Below are 13736 nucleotides of genomic sequence, written 5' to 3'. Positions count from 1 at the left end.
AACTTACTATGTACTAAGACTTACTATATACATTTTTATATAGCGAGTCTTACTATGTCACCCCTTTTTTTCTTTTGCTGGGGTTAGCAAAAGCCCTAAATGGCCTGTGTGTGGTCAGAGTGGCATGTCAGTCTGATATCATAGTCTGTCTGCATCTGTTCAGTTAACACTGACAGAGAACCTTGTGTACTCTGATAACCCACTTTCATACACATCACATATCACATCACAAATGATTGACACACAGCCAAAACAATACAGCTGTAAGGGCACATCCATTCAAGATCATCTTGATTTTCCATGTATTCTGCAGAGGTGAAATACACCTTAATATAGAGACACAATTTGTGATTGTGCCAAACAACCTGTTTATTTTTAGCTTAATAGCCTTGAAAATAATGTGATGAATATCTCCATGCTAAAGAATATATCTGGAAAACTATTCAAGGTGGCTACATTAGTATGCATACAAAAGAAGTGAATCACGGTATTCTATAATGAGTTCCTGACATGCATCGATTTATGGCCTCGGCACAGGTTTAAAAACAGAAGGGGCATATGGCGAGTCACCAAATCACAACACACCTCATATCCTGACACTATTCCCGGAGAACGCTGCCATCTATTGACCAAGTGCATGCAGTCTGAAAGCAAATGTCTCATTTGGGTAAAACACACACATTTCTACTTTACAGCTCAGGAGTGGTTTATGGCTTGTGAATGGTTTTGCATGTATTGTGATGCTATTTGATCCTTTAAACTGTGAATCACTGCCAGCGCCGCTCAGAATGTCAGGAACTTTCATCACAATACGTAAATCTGTTAAATCAAATGAAGTGAATTCACTTACTGGCACGATTGTTTGTCCACATGCCCTACCTGAACTCTTTTGAGAACATTTGAGAAGCTTCATCTGAATTCCAGTGTAGTCCGATATCCCAAGAGGCAGACGTCTGGACTTTGTGTAGAGAGAAAAATCTGTCCATTTGCTCTAGAGTGCAGCCTAAGTGCATATGGGGAGACAGTAATGGCATACAGCTAATAACGGCAAAGCGGATCTCTTTGCAACCCATCAAAACAAACACAACCCTCAAATGTTGATACAATGTCTATGTCTTTAATACACATAGACATACTGCTCATCAACCACCATCTCTGCCTCCTTATATTGTTAAAGGTAATGGGTGCTGATCAAAATGATCACTTCAAGTCCCCTAAATGGGTGCAAGGACCAAAACTTAAATGCAACATCAATGGAAACAACGTAGGAAAAGCTTTAATTAAAAGCATTAATTATTAACTGCCAATCTCAGCACAAAATAGCAGCTAATTATTGTTTAAGTGATGCCATTTAGTTCTTTCCTCTGCTCAGATTATTTATTTATTAACTCTAAACCCAGAGAAAAGTTATAGCGTGTCAAGATTCTTGCACCTCATCATGATATGCAAATATCTAAACCACAGAATCAACTCTGCAAATTTAAACAAGATCTAAAGATAATCGTCTCATGCATGTTTCTTTAATTATGATGCATGAGACTTAAGCAGTTTTGTTAACCAAACATCACCTAAATATACAATTTCAGATATGGCCTGCACAAACCACCAGATGATGTATTGCTGGAAATGTTTTTGTAGACAACTGGCTCCTGTTGGGCTGTTTACCCAATGATGGAGCACAACAAGGTATGGCAAACCTTGTCGATCAATACTTGACATCCTGCCTGTAAGTGATTTTCCCCAGCACGGATGGCTCTTATTTGGAAATCTGGGACATTTAATAATAGTACATCGCAGGGGGAGTGGAGAGCATTAAGTTTCACCAAGCAGGGAAACAGACGCTGATTATGCTCCCAACATTGGGAGGACTAACACTGTTCACCTGCTGAGGGGAGACTTGCACAATGATAAGAGGTATTACCAGGAGACTAAAACGTAAGGAAAAACTCATTAGGTGTAATGACGGGGTGCAGTCCTATATCCTTCAGTTAAACACATAATTACATCAGATTTATTTGACAGGATACAGGTACTGTATACAGCGGTAAGTGTACACTTTACAAAGATAAAGGGCATAAATAGCACATGCACATTAGTAAGCCGTAAGTTTTTCTTCCTTTTTGCACTTTGTAAAGTAGACGTATAGAAATATTGTAAATATCAATATATACTAGTTCATTTTCAAAGCTACTAACTACTGCTTCATGTTATTTTATACTCTGCCATTTAGAGTATGTGTCGCTGGCTGATACAGAAATCATCTTGGACTTTTACTAACAACTAGCAACAAGAATGTAGCAACATATAAAAAGTTTACTTTCTGTTTTAAATTTTTAAGTGGAATCAAATTGGCTGTACAAGTCATTTCAATTCAGGTCATTTTGAAAAGTTATTCTTGTATAACTTAAAAAATGAAGAAGAAATTGGTTTAAGTAATGGAAAAACATATGTTGCCATGACTTAATTGATCATATCATTTTTACAGTGTGTAAAAGTGTCAGGCATTACTGAGGGAATAGGAGTAGTATTCATGTGATCTCAATATGGCTGCCCCCACAAGCAGACCCACTCCATGTAAAATAAAACACCTTTTATTAGACTGTTGATATCTCTTGTGTGATAAAAACTCATTCATTTTTTTCATTCACTGTTTAACAGACATTTTCACAGCATTTCTGAATTGTTGGGTTGCATGTGGAGTACAAACAAGAAGATAAACATTTAACTTACTCTAAGGTGTTTTATTTAAAAATCCTTACACATATTACGAACCTCACCTCCAACAAATCAATAACAGGCAGTCACATGGCTCTTTTATGTCAACAACAGCTTATACCTAATTTCCTGTGCATTTCCACTGATACAGCAGATCCATTCAGTAACTCTGTGACTAGGGTTGCAAAAAGGTGGAACATTTCCAGTACATTTTGGACATATTCCAGAAATTTTGGAAACATTCCAGGGATTTTTGGAAAGTTTCCGGAAATTTTCCATCCCTTTGCAACCCTATCTGTGACTAACTTTTTCACAGCACGAATGACCCACATCTCAATTCCGGTCATGAAAGAATAACCCTGCTCGTATGTAAACCCCAAATCTGAAAGTTTTTGCAAACCACTCCCAAACAAATACGAATTTGCTTTGCAAAATATCCAGAGGGCGGTTCTCCTGTATAGCTTGTGTGAGCCACAATCACGCACATATACATGCACATAAGACTTCAGAATGTATTTCAGGTGGGAAAACATGATATTAAAGCAGCTGGATCTTCATTGGCAACAGACAAACTTCTGCTCTGTTTTAGTATACGTGACACCTGTGATGTTACAATCAAAGTAATACCGCAGTTCCTGTCAGATTTTCACTTTACTATACACAGAGTCACAGACAAATGATATCGGTGTCAGATTTCCTCTTTGCTGCCAAAAAATAAACGACAGAATGAGGGACTGAACCTACTAGCAGCATTTCCATGCTACGACACACAAAAAGCATTGCAAATCCAATCGAACATCTCATGACACGGACCAAAAATAGGACAGTAATACAGCACCACCGCTTAGCCTGTGTGTGTTTATTCAATGATTAACCATAACGCTAGCTGGATTCCCAGAATGTGAGCCGATAATGAAAACATCAATACAATGTGAGGCACGTAAAAGAGCGTGCAAGAGTGCATGTGTCAACAAACCATCAATATCACACCGTGACAATCTAACACTCTTCTTCAAACTAAAACACTCATAATATGCTATTTTAACCAAATAACCTAATCAGTATGAAGCCTAATAAAAATGAAAGAAACTTTCTGAACTCTTTTAAGCAGAGTACTATATCTATCTACATGCACACATACACACTTGTGTCAAAAAGTTGAAGACTTACAGGCATGTTCCATGACTGGAAGGATAATCAAAAAAAATCAACTGCTCCAGTGAGATGGTCCTCAGTTTCCCTTCTCACTCTTTCTCTCTGATTCCCTCTCTCTCTCTCTCTCTCTCTCTCTCTCTCTGACTCTCACTCAATCACTCTCTCTCCTCACTTCCTGTGGTGCTCTCGCAGCCTTCTCTGCAGTGGTGCGCGGCAGGAAGAGTGGCGAAGGCTTGAGGATGACAAACAGCCATTACCGCCATTAAAGTGAGCTGACTGAGCCAGTCTGAGCCCATCAAGTGGAACCTCCCAGTCCACTGGGGCTTTCAGCTATCGCCTTTGGCTACGGGGAATGGGGTTGAGGAGGAGGGGTGAGTTGATGTAGCGTGAGACAGCTCTGTATCTTTTATTAAATTACTCATGTCCCGCTGAAACAGATGACTCTAGACGTATCGCCAGCGTTAAGTTTTTTTTACACGCTGCGTGCTGAGGCACAAAAGTGAAGTGCTTGCCGGTGTGTGTGATGTGCTACATTCCGTCGGGGTCAAAGCCGGGCAGGGCCTCGCACAAGTGGGTTTGATGGCGCGTTACTCGTGGGTGAGAATCTGTAACAATTTCTTCCAAATCTATTTTCGTGTTGCAACCTGACGTCAAGAATTGGCAGCAGTTCAGAGAGGATGAATCACTGCTTGAGAGTAGGTTTTTAAAGCTCACCCCTGTAGGCTGACTGCTCACATGAACCTAAACATTTTCTTAGCATTGGTCAAAGCAACTGCAGAAGCACTATTCTCAGGACACATGAGTTCACTGGATGATATTGTATAATTCCAAATTTACACTGCAAAGGTGGCACAGAAATGCTTCTGATGTGTTTTTACACAGATAGTTTAATGCTCAGAGGTGGCATGAATGCATTTACACAGCAATTACAACTGTTTTAGCTACATTTAAATAAACAAATTTAGTTGACTAACTTTCAACAAAATTTATTTAAATGTAGCTAAAATAAATTGATTGAAACCACTTACCTTAAATTTTTTTTTAGTAAATTCAATTAATCATTTTTTTCGGTGTACTTTGATATAGCGTGTCAAAATATAACTTTGAGGTTTGAGGTGGGTCAGCACAGGCATAATCTAGTCTGGCTTTTATGGAGCATTATGCCTTTAATTTTTGTTTAAAGGGACAGGTTCACCCAAAAATGAAAATTACCCCATGATTTACTCACCCTCAAGCCATCCTAAGTGTATATGACATTCAGACGAATACAATCAGAGTTATATTAGAAAATGTCCTGGCTCTTCCAAGCTTTATAAAGGCAGAGGTTGTCGAGATTTTAAAGCCCAAAAAAGTGCATCTATCCATCATAAAAATTATTCCACTTGGCTCCAGGGGGTAAATAAAGGCCTTCTGAGGCGAAGAGATGCATTAGTGTAAGAAAAATATCCATATTTAAAACTTTATAAACCGTAATCTCTAGCTTTTGCTAACTGTCGTACTTGCGTTCACATTCCAGAATATGCTAGAATATGTTAGTCTCGTGTGAACCAAGTTTTGTTTACAGCTAAGTAAAACCAGTCTCGTCTTGGCTTATATCAAAATCCTCTGACATTTTTCTTTACAAATCCTCGTTTTGTACTTCTAATTCATGACCAGTGTCTTGTTTTGCTCTCTCCTCTGCACTTCCGCATTCGTCACTTCCTACTGTACATCCTACATCATACGCTGGAATGCCTCTCTCTAGTAAACGTGTGTATTAGTTAGCAGAAGCTAGAGAATACGGTTTATGAAGTTTTATATACGGATATTTTTCTTGCACAAACGCATCACATTGTTTCAGAAGGCCTTCATTAACCCCCTTGGAAGAAACAAAGCAGCATTAACTTGGCTGTGTAAAGACACCTTAAAGGGATAGTTCACCCAAAAATGAAAATTTGATGTTTATCTGCTTACCCCCAGGGCATCCAAGATGTAGGTGACTTTGTTTCTTCAGTAGAACACATATGATGATTTTTAACTTTAACCGTTGCAGTCTATCAGTCGTATAATGCATGGCAATGGTAACAAAATCTATGAGAGTAAAAAAAAACATACACAGACATAGTGGTGTATTAGAGGTAAAAAATTATATAAATACTGTTCGGTTTCTGGCACAAACCGATCGTTTCGTGTCTTAGGACATCAATGTGTCGTCACGAGCCGCAGGGTTTAATTTGGATTTGTCTGTGCATGTTTTTTTTACTCTCATAGATTTTGTTACCATTGCCATGCATTATACGACTGATAGACTGCAACGGTTAAAGTTAAAAATCATCATACGTGTTCTACTGAAGAAACAAAGTCACCTACATCTTGGATGCCCTGGGGGTAAGCAGATAAACATCAAATTTTCATTTTTGGGTGAACTATCCCTTTAAGTGAACATTAAGATGTTGTCAAATTTACACTGCAAAGGTTGCACAAAAGCATTCGGTGTTACATAGTTTCATACTGCTCAGAGATGGCATAAATGCATTTACAGGTGTATAGTTTGATTCTAGGGGCGTAGGTGGATCAGAGCAGCATATTGTAGTCTGTATTTTATACAGCATTGTCTTTCATTTTGAGCTGGCAAAGAGCAGCCTTAACTCGGCTGTGTACAACGCCTATAGAGGCATTCTACTGCTATCTTTCCACTTTTTTGCAGTTAAAAACATAGAAAGAATTCCAAATGGATTAGCTGTTTGAATGTTCTGGGCTGCATTGAAACCAACGGAGCTACAATCAACTTAGGCTTACGATGCTTTTGGGAAACGCAGCCCTGGATTCTATTCAAGTTTAAGATGATGCATGCAATTTTTTTTTAGATAAAGTTTTCTTTTATCCCAGTATAGCAAAGACAACTATATGTAAGACATTTGTGTCTAGATTCCCCCGAAAAGCTGTTGGAACACTGCTCTGTTTGTGAGCATTCTGACTAGTATATAATTGAGCTTTTTATAAATCCATTTGCTGACAGTAATTATTTCACCTTCTATTAAGATCTATTCAACAGCAACTGTGACATGCTGACATTTACCTAGAAAATCTGTCAGTACAGACTGCCTTTACAGTAATGCACTTTCAGCAGGCTTTGGGGTATTGTAAGCATCATGCAAAAGTTACCGCCAAAAGGGTTTACTGGTGCATAAAATTTTGCACAGTAAGGTTATTAAGTGATTTTATCTCACTAGTCTCATGTTAACACATACAATGTTTAGGTCTAGTAATGTAGCACAGGAATTTTGTTGTTGATTGGATTTTGAGATGAATGTGAGCTTGTAGTGGATTGTGGAGGGGCAGGGTTGAAGTAGATTAAATGATTGGAGAAGTCCTGCATACGTCACCAGAGAGAAGTATGTCATTTTCACCATACATAACATATAGATAATTCACAATACAATCTATAACATCAATACTCATTTTATACCAGTTTTTAAACAAAAATGAGTATTGTAATGGTTGTCATATTTCTCTTACATTTACAATCAGTCAAGCCTACTTGAACCATAAAAAAGAAAACAAAGATCTACTTTTTAATAACAAACACAAACATTTGAATCACAGGAACCTTATCCTAAAACTGAACGTTTGGTCCATAGTTTAGACGTCTTAAGTAGCAGTTAATTCTAGTAATCTCAACTAAGCATAACGCACATCAATGGGGATATTTGTTTAAAAAAAAGTGGTGTCAAAGTCCAATCAGCACTTCCGAGAGCAATTAATTAATGCTCCCTGTGTTGTTGAAACAGCACTATTGCTGTTACAAGATCATAGCAACACACAGAGATAGTCTTGTGTGCTTTTGGGATGTTGTGAAACTAGACTGTGATATTTTAACCCAGTCAGGTTACCTTTTGCTATTTAAGTTAACCAGTGCTGAGAGAAAAGCACATGGTATGATGGAAACATCAAAGTCTTTCAAGTAACAGCGCTGTCACTGATTTACACTGTATAAAAGCAACAAATAACGAACGTCAGGCACATTAACACGCAAACCAATACCTTGCATAATTGCTTTTTTAACCGTAACCATTATACCGTGACTAACCATACCGAGATATTGTCCTGCTGGTTGACTCATGGATAATGTGGTATGTCTCAAAACGCTCATAAATCGGTAAATAAACACCCTTTTGATAAAATGTTGAATAAATGCAGATGCCATCTTCTCAGCTCTAAAAATACAATGGAGCATAGCAATTACAGATAAAAGGCATGATGGCCCATCTTCACATGTGCTCTTTGTGTGTCTGCCAAGAACGCCCACACTGTCTGACGCATAGAGCTGCTTCACGCTCCTACCAAAGAGCAAGCTGAACATGAAGAAGAAGAAAAGGAGGATGGGAGAACGAGAGAAGGAGACAATCAGACCAGTGTACATAAAGGGCTCTTGTCAGGAACCACTGATACGCTTGGAATAGCTGCCTGGCAAGAGCATTCACGCTCCTATGAGAAAGAACTACATATACCTAAACAGTGATCTACTCTACAAAGCCTTGTATGCACATCATTGTCTAAATTCGGGTTAAGCCTTTATTTAAAGATGTTTACTTGCTCTATAGCTATTAGAATATGATATATTGTATACATGATAATCAGCATATTCCAAATAATCTAAAACAAGCACATTCTTCTCATAATTTCTTGTTAAAAATGCCGGCATTGGCAATTTATTAAGTCGTCTTTAGCTATTTATTCTTTTAAATAGCATAATGAATATGCTATTTATTTACATATATGTTAATATTATTTAGAATTTTCTTTTTAAATATATATATTTAAAAAAAATACTATTTAAAAGAGCAAAGAACATGCACTACTATTTTTGGAAGAAGTCTCTTATGCTCACCAAGGCTGTATTTATTTGATCAAAATACAATAAATATTTATCCAAAATATTAAAATGTATTTTATTAAAATGTAATTTATTCTGTGATAACAAAGCTATTACTCCAGTCTTCAGTGTCACATAATCCCTTCAGAAATCATTGTAATTGGTGATTTGCTGCTCAAGAAACATTTGTTATTGTTATCACTGTTGAAAACAGTTGTGCTGCTGCTATTTTTGTGGAAACAGTGATTTTTCAGGATTATTTGATAAATAGGAAGTTCAAAAGAACAGCATTTTTGAAATTTATTTTTTTTGTAACATTCTAAATGTATTTGCGGTCACTTTGGTTCGTTTTAAAGCATCCTTGCTGAATAAAAGTATTCACTTCTTTAAAAAAAATCTTGCTGGCCCCTTGCTGATTTAAATGGCATCATAAGTCATTCAAAGCATTGATTTACACTCATTTGCATCTACTTCAATCAAAAACAAAGTTCTCTCTATGTTCTTTAGCTTCTGTTTGAATCTGCTTACCTTTAGTAGGTGGGTTGTACCTAACTAAACCATTTACAAGTTATATGTTATACAGTGGGTACGGAAAGTATTCAGACCCCCTTAAATTTTTCACTCTTTGTTATATTGCAGCCATTTGCTAAAATCATTTAAGTTAATTTTTTTTCCTCATTAATGTACACACAGCACCCCATATTGACAGAAAAACACAGAATTGTTGACATTTTTGCAGATTTATTAAAAAAGAAAAACTGAAATATCACATGGTCCTAAGTATTCAGACCCTTTGCTGTGACACTCATATATTTAACTCGGGTGCTGTCCATTTCTTCTGATCATCCTTGAGATGGTTCTACACCTTCATTTGAGTCCAGCTGTGTTTGATTATACTGATTGGACTTGATTAGGAAAGCCACACACCTGTCTATATTGGCTGCAATATAACAAAGAGTGAAAAATTTAAGGGGGTCTGAATACTTTCCGTACCCACTGTATATGTAATTTTTCCATTTCTTTATTTCTACACTCCTATAAGAAGAACTCAAATAAAAGTTGATCAAATAAAAAATCGGTTTAAAAACGGTTTGTTTCCATAAAAGCAACTGTCATAAAAGTTTCTATATCATCTATATCACAGGCAGAATGAACTCAATATGCCAAGTCTCTACTGACACTCTATCTACCATGAAACTCTATTCATAGACTGTTTAAAATTCATCCAGAGGTGAGAGGAACAAGCTTTTAAGAGGGTAAAGAACAGAAAAGGTTCTGTCTCCAGCGCATTGTTAGAAAAGGGCAGCCTCTCTCGACATCTCCGCTCCGCCGGCCTCCATCTCTGTGTCATTACGTGACTAATTGTGTGCAGAGAGGGATGACACATATCCTTACACCAGCATCAAAGGAGGCAAAACCTACAAATTAATCCAAACAGAGAGCGAGGAGGCTTTCTCTCAGTGCCTTTCTACCGTGTCGCACAGTGTGAAGGATAAAGTGCGGGTCTGAATGCAAACTACCATTGGATGTATATTTAAATGTGTCCATTTCTCGAAACACAATGACGGGATCTTTGCAAAGGCTGCATATAGATCATGAAGTGATGCTGGCAGAGAGGAAATAGATGTACACTAAGTAGCATTAAGTGGTTGCAGGAACACAAACAAGACATCATGAATTATTGATGTGAGGCTTTGTGAAAAACAGTCATGGGGTTAGACTTAAAACATTGCAGCACAGAATCATTCTTAGACATCAGACAGGATTCAGAGCAATACTGACAAGAACTGATGCATTGCATTGGAAAAATCTGAAAGAAAACACCCCCTGGTGGACATGCAGCGAAGCTGCAGTGCAAAAATGCACTGAAATCTACAGTAGCATTATTCAGTCACGCAGCACAAAAAAGCAAGTCAACTGCTGACAATCTGGTATATTTAAAAACATTTTCTAGGTTCAAAATAAGTGTTTTATCGACAGCATGTCACAAGCATAAGGATGATGATGATGATGATAATACTTTCGTTGATTACAACATTCAAATTTTTTAAAATAAAAAAATGCAGTATTACAGTATTATTCTGCAAAATATTACATGGTTACAGTATTGCAATGGAAGTAAACAAAAGAAATCTAATGCTTATGTTTTTCGAGAAGCACTTACATTAAATATTCAGTAATGCTGCTTATAATTAAGGTTTAATCAATAATTTTTCTCAATTGTTCATTACCGTTGGGAACACTTCTCTAGCATGAAACTCTTGTTATGTGTTAGTGAAGTGGATGGAGTTTGCTAATGTAAACAGTGATTTACAGAAGGACTCACCTATTTTTGGTACCACTGCATATTTTTTGAGAATGTTACTAATCATTATAACTAGTCACACTAGTTCCAAGTCATCATGAGTCCAGGGTTATTATAGTCAACTAAAACTAGATCTGAAACCAAAACAAAAAAATAATAATAATAATTAACTGATTTTTTTTTTATTTCAGCTAGTTGCCAAGGCAACATTTCAAATTTTAATATAGTTTAATTAAAGTTTAACTAGATTTACTAAAATAAATAAAACTGAAAATACTAATAACAAAAACGATATAAATATGTATTTTTAAAAAAACGACTAGAAATGACAAAAACACAGCAAAATTACTAAAACTTTAACTAAAATAAAAAAATGAAAACGGATATGGAAAACATAAAAAGTAAAAAGTAATTAAAAATAACAATAAAAACTGAATTTAATAAAAATGCAAAATAGCATTTCAATTACTGTAAAATAACAATGCATCAGTCTTCTTCCTGACATTTTAAAACAATGAATTTGAAATCTTAATGATCAAAATGTACTTTTCCTTTTTTAAAACTGAAGGATGAGTCACAATAATTTTCTGTACTTGAAATCATGCCACAATGCTGTCAAGTTTAAATTGTATTGAACCGTGAACATGAAGGCCAATGTCTGAAACAAAACTATGAAACCTTTAACTGTTCACAGACACATGATGCACTTTAACTGAATTCATACAACATTAACTGTATTTCTGTGAATATGCAGCTCACTACACTCGCTACAAAAATAATAAACGACTAAATTTAAATCTAGACCATCGACAAAACACAAAAGCTTGAGCGTGGTTAACTGAAAGGTGAGCTGTCAGGAAGTGGTTTTAAACTGTCATTTCCAAAGATATCTCACTCAGCTCAACACTACCAAAGATGTGCATCAAGCAATACAAGACATGATGTTTTATATCATTAACAAGACAATTGGCTGCAAGATGAGGATTGTGCATACGGGCCATTTGCAAGACATGCATATAACCATCCATCTATTTGCCCTGGACATCTGACCTATAAAATGGTCGTATGAAACAGAACTACTGAGCTCAACAATATTATAAGCTTTTCCACTGTCAGTACATCTAAAAACTTTCCATGAGATCACCTCTCATTTTAATATATATCTACAGAGATTGTGGTTAAAAAAAAAAAATGTGTCAGACAACTAGGCAGCTGAGTTTAGCATGGTTTAAAGGTTACAGAACAATGTGGGTGATGACATTTAAACCAGACTTTCTCTGAAAGTGTTTACTAATTACAGTTGGTTAAGAAATTATTTCTCTCCTGCATGGTAGGGCAAGAAACCACAGAGCAAAACCTTTAACACAAGCATGTACAAAACTGTATAAGAATTACAATGTTTAGCAGCCATAAAATATGGATGAACGGACTTCAGTCATGTCGTGGATCAAGCAAAACAAACAAAAGAAACAAATGATATTAAGATTGCAATTCATGCTATTTATTGGTTTATTTATTATGCCCCTGTTATTTGATTAAACTAGCTAATCTTAACCATGAATTCAAGAGACATCATAAAGTTAGCCTATTTCTAGCAGTTATACAAAAAGTGTGTTTATTTATTTATTTATTTATTTTTTTAAGAGCACTAATGGCAGCACATGCCAACAAAGTGTTTTATCATTTTATCTTTTACAAGCGGAAAACCAACAGCCCGCATGCATTTGTCAGTATCCTGTTTGGGTTTAAGTGCAAGGTCTTGAATTGAAACCAATGCTTGGACAATATGTTGCATTTAGGCCCACCAGACGTAATTTTCACATCTTACATTACACATAAATATCAACATATTGTCATCAGATTCAGTCAATGGAACAATATTTGTCATTTGGGGTCACACCTAATGCACATCATGAACCTTTTAGACATTCGAAAAATAAAGAAACAAATAAACAATGTCAATTAATAGAACTATGTAAATAAGAAGAACACTAATGTAAACGCAGCATTTATCATGTCTTAAAATATACTTTCTGAAAACAGGTCAGTCATTGGAGTTAACATTACGGAGAAGGGCATCACTGCACTGAACTTGATTAAAAAAATTAATGCAAAATAAATAAATAAACATCATCCTACCTGAGCAGGCTGAACGGAGTCTGGTCAATATTCTAGATTTAAAAGCCGAAGTGTCACTTAAAGATCGAACTCGAAATACAGGAAACACCTGGGGAAATGTCTTCATGTATGAAAAACTGTCTTCCTCCGCCATTCCGCTTGTATTTTTATTTCTAGAAAAAAAATGTAGATTCGTTTCAGTGTCCTGTAATCTTGTTGTCAACGTAACGCTGATCAAATCTGATGCTAAATTCTGTCTGCAGAGCTTTACCCGTCAGTTTCTCGGTTGTAATGAGGAACTCTGTTCACCTGTTTAGGAGAACTCAACTTTCAAAAACACGAAGTCGACTGGCTACTTCTCCCCGAGTCTCATCAGAAGTTGTGCATGTCTTTCTTCTGCAAATAATCCTCTGCATTACATCAACAAATGAGACAGCAACGGAAACACCTCCATCAAAATGATAATCATCTACAAAGACTTTTACCCGGAGGAAGACTGAGGTCACGCTCTTTACAGCTGCAGGCACTACCAAATCATCCCTGTGGGGGGCGATACCATACGGACGTGTAATACGGAGATTTTTTATA

The 13736-nt window shown here is 36.4% G+C and overlaps 1 protein-coding gene and 1 long non-coding RNA gene across 4 annotated transcripts in view; one reads left to right on the top strand and one right to left on the bottom strand.

The window, feature by feature from the left end:
- The window catches only part of LOC107666519 (phosphatase and actin regulator 2-like), a 38667-nt gene extending 24965 nt beyond the window's left edge, over nt 1-13702 (bottom strand). The window contains exons 1-3 of one of the 3 annotated variants that reach the window (XM_016457903.1): nt 13634-13702; nt 13420-13544; nt 13170-13321 (exon numbers count right to left, since the gene is read on the bottom strand). In XM_016457903.1, coding sequence (XP_016313389.1) covers nt 13170-13302 — 133 coding nt within the window. In that variant the 5' untranslated portion in view covers nt 13303-13321; nt 13420-13544; nt 13634-13702. The other 2 variants (XM_016457905.1, XM_016457902.1) reach the window with 2 other exon arrangements.
- LOC107666520 (uncharacterized) lies at nt 1871-4311 on the top strand. Its single transcript, XR_001631670.1, has 3 exons — nt 1871-1914; nt 3564-3566; nt 4063-4311. It is a non-coding gene; the product is annotated as an uncharacterized LOC107666520 (long non-coding RNA).
- Nucleotides 13703-13736: the final 34 nt, after the last annotated feature.

The sequence above is a fragment of the Sinocyclocheilus anshuiensis genome, unplaced genomic scaffold, assembly GCF_001515605.1.
Source record: "Sinocyclocheilus anshuiensis isolate Anshui unplaced genomic scaffold, SAMN03320099.WGS_v1.1 scaffold63, whole genome shotgun sequence".
Classification (NCBI taxonomy): Eukaryota; Metazoa; Chordata; class Actinopteri; order Cypriniformes; family Cyprinidae; genus Sinocyclocheilus; species Sinocyclocheilus anshuiensis.
This window is presented reverse-complemented; position numbering and strand designations above follow the sequence as displayed.